This window comes from Trichomycterus rosablanca, chromosome 25 (assembly GCF_030014385.1).
Source record: "Trichomycterus rosablanca isolate fTriRos1 chromosome 25, fTriRos1.hap1, whole genome shotgun sequence".
Taxonomy (NCBI): domain Eukaryota; kingdom Metazoa; phylum Chordata; class Actinopteri; order Siluriformes; family Trichomycteridae; genus Trichomycterus; species Trichomycterus rosablanca.
In genome coordinates this window covers 15958350-15961991 of record NC_086012.1, presented here as the reverse complement: position 1 = coordinate 15961991, position 3642 = coordinate 15958350, and the positions used below count along the sequence as shown (strand labels likewise).

The window sequence follows — 3642 nt, the reverse complement described above, 5'->3', positions numbered from 1 at the left end:
TTGCAGTTTCTGCACTACTTTGTCACTTTTACAGACTTGTTCACTTTAAATTGCTTCTATTTTTTAAATTATATTTTAAAAACATTTCTACATTTTTTGTATAAAAATATATTTTGACTATTTTGTGGATTTTGTAACTAATGTGGCTGAGCAGTCACAAAAGCATTTCACTGCCAGTTGTACTGTGTATGACTATGTATGTGACAAACCTTGATTTGATTGATGTATTATTTATTTATTAAGATTTTAACGTCATGTTTTACTTACACACTTGGTTACAGTCATAACAGAAACAGTAGTTACTTGTTACACAAGATTAATCAGTTCACAAGTTTAATGTCAAACACAGTCAATTCACCTCACTTGCACGTCTTTGGACTGTGGGAGGAAACCGGAGCTCTCAGAGGAAGCCCACGCCGGCACGGGGAGAACATGCAAACTCCACACAGAAAGGACCCGGACTGCTGCGAGGCAACAGCACTACCCACCATGCCGTCCCCAAGCAAATGTGGTTATGCATTTATGTTTTTAAGTGTACACTATTGTGTATATCTGTATATGTTTTTATTGTTGTGTAATGTGTCATTTTTATTTCCTAGATGATTTCTGCATCAAAATACTTTTGATAACACAAGAATAATCTATGTTAATAATAATAATAATAATAAACCACCCTCTTTCTTAGGCAGATCTTTTAATCTTTGTTAGTAGTAATGCAGGACACAGGCAACACTCACTCATCAACTCATACACTCACGTCTAGCACCAATATAAAGAACCCAATCCAAAAGTTTTGGAGAGACAGTAAGATCAAACTCCTCAAGTCCTTCAGATCTATGTTACCCTGCAGCACCCACCACATACAGAACACCGACACCTTAGAACTGTTCCAGCCCTTTCATGTAAATAATTCATACAACACTGTGGTTACATTTACATTCATACAGTGTCAGGACTGCAGCCTAATGTATTTCACATATCAGAACAGACGTACATCACTGCATCATGAAGACAGCAAGCTAATGTTGATCCTTATTCACTTTTCTTCTCCTTCAGTCCACTTTCAGCTTTCAGAGACTGACTGCTTGCTGATATAAAACTAATCCAGTGCTGCAGCTCTTCAGGGAAATCAGGAACCTCAACCTGGAAAACATGATTTTATTATCAATCCTGTCAATCACTCAGGGAATGCTGGGTATCTAAAGGTCGCTAAACTGGGAGGTACAGACTTGCTTTACTCATAAGATACAGAAGCCTTTTAACACCTTTTAACTGCACATTTGCCTCAAATCGAGTTAATCTTAGATAATCTTATCTGGTTTCACAGATGGTCATCTAGAGGTCACTATCATTACACCATTTGACCCACCTTCCTCTTGCACAGGTATTGTAGGATCTTATCAGGGCTGGTGCGCAGTACATTCTGTTTACAGTACATGACCGCTGCAACTATTCCATCCTTCCGAGACACGAAGCGCTGCTCCAGATAAAACGCTTTCTCATCCCAGGTGACGATGCGAGTGCGCAGCTCAAATGTCTCCCCGATGCACAAAGGTCTCCTGTAGCGGACAGTAGATGCTCCAACCACCAAGTTGGCCCCTAAGGCCCGTGTGGCCTTCAGTACACCGTTACGGGCGTACAGGGAGATCCGGGCAAAGTCACACTCGCGCAAGTAGCGAGCATTGTTCATGTGGCACATGTCGATGTCATGGAGGAGGACTTGGCCTCCTACAGTCTGCTCTGCTGTAATGTCGAACACGGGCTTGAGGAACCAAGCTCGGAGTAAAACCCCCACGAAGCGCAGGTAGTACCACACGTCCAAACAGCAGAAGAGCAGCAGCAAGCCAGCCAAAGCCCACAACACCAAGTCATCCCTATAACATACAGGGGAAAAAAAGCACAATCTGTGTTTAAAAAAAAAAACAGTTAGGTGAACCTCTGGGCTAACAACTTCTGTTATTTCTGGTTCTAGTCATAGTGGTTTTTCAAACCACAACTGCTTGTAGGCTTTTTAATGGCAGGAATGGTTGTGAGGCGACTAGGCGACCACTGTGTGGTTACATTTGATGTCTGGTGGTAATCATGTGTACGTTTTTAGCTTTGTTAGTGATGGGAATTTTAGTAGTGGCTATGTTTAAGTGTGGTTCTGCTTCATATACTTCATATAACTAACTCAAGCATTTAAAGTTTGAGGGCTTTCTCAGGTACCCAATAGTGTCAACTTGGCAGTGATGGGACTTGAACTAGCAACCTTGACCGTGGTGTTACTACCGCCAAACACTGCGCCCAGTATATGTTCGAATTTTTACACACTTGCGGCATTTAGTGGACGCGTTTACCCCAAGCAATTTACAATTGTGACAGAATACAATCCAAGCAATTGAGGGTTTAGGGCCTTGCTCTAGGGCCCAACGATGACAACCTAGAAGTGTTACCTTAACCTCGGAGTTACCATGAAGACCCATGAGATAAATTACCAGCTGAGATGTTTGCAATACACCTGTTTATGATGGGTGTGAATGAAAACATAATTGATTAAGGGTATAAGCGGTGTCCACATACTTTTGGTTATAAAGTGTACATGTACTTTAAAAGTTTTTTATACTACTGGGTTATCTGTAGCCTCAAACTTGAGGAAAAATGAAGCTATTTTTATTATTATAGTCTATAAGCATGTATTGATTTTCACCAGGCAAAAAGTGAATGTCTTTTCTTTAATGCTGCTTTAAATGGGCTCTGTTGCTAAAGGGCTGTGACATTTAATTCTTTACTAAACAGCCTGAGAATAAAAGAATCTAAAATAAATCCCACATTTACAGCATTACGAGTATGTTTGACTGTTGTTTTGGCTGTAGGCTATTTAATAATTTCCTAACAAGCTGAAAGGGTCTATAAAGTGACCATAAAAGGACTTAGTTTCATTCCTAATTCACTTCAGGCTGCAGACTAGCTAATATAACATTATAACCTACAGCTTTTATGTCGAAACTAATCTGTCATAAACACCAACAGCAATAAAATGAGTCTCAGACTTTCAACCTGAACTTTCATATTATACACAACCGAAAATAAGGATTTCTCTCTAGCCTACAGGTTCATCTACAAGCTTAACCAGAATCACACAGAATCTGTAAATACTAAATAATTAAACTACATTAAACGTCCTTAATTTTATCAAAAGCTGAACTTACATCGAAATCACTTTCTTGCTAGATTTGTTCCTCTCAACGTGCAACTCTCGGCGGCTGCGTCTCAATTACCTCTCGCTCCCTACACAAGCACACTACATAGTAATCAACTCAAGGGCGGAGTTAGAACGGTGGCGCATGTGCACTGCGCCCCCTGCTGGTCTTATCTGTATTGCAATTAAAATACGTTTCGGTTAATGTATTCATTTTTTTATCTCAGCTTCATTCTGGTCAGGATCTCGGTGAATCCTTGGCACAAATCGGGAATACACCCCGAATAGGGCGCCGATCTAACACAGGGCAACACACACTCTTACGAACTCACTGAGTTGTATTCTTGTTTTGCAACTAGTGTTTACAAGTAGGCTCCGGACCCACTGTGAGCCTAATCAGGATCAAGCAGTAATTAGGGATTAATAAACTGATGAATTCCCTTTCCCTTTAAAGAAAGTAA

General features: G+C 40.3%; 1 protein-coding gene across 1 annotated transcript; it reads right to left on the bottom strand.

Moving 5' to 3' along the window:
- Positions 1-214: 214 nt before the first annotated feature.
- On the bottom strand, positions 215-3250 carry LOC134302620 (protein THEM6-like). Its single transcript, XM_062987784.1, has 3 exons — positions 3192-3250; positions 1370-1874; positions 215-1143 (listed from the first exon to the last, which is right to left on the bottom strand). Coding segments are annotated over exons 1-3 (618 nt in total). The 5' UTR covers positions 3194-3250; the 3' UTR covers positions 215-1032.
- Positions 3251-3642: the final 392 nt, after the last annotated feature.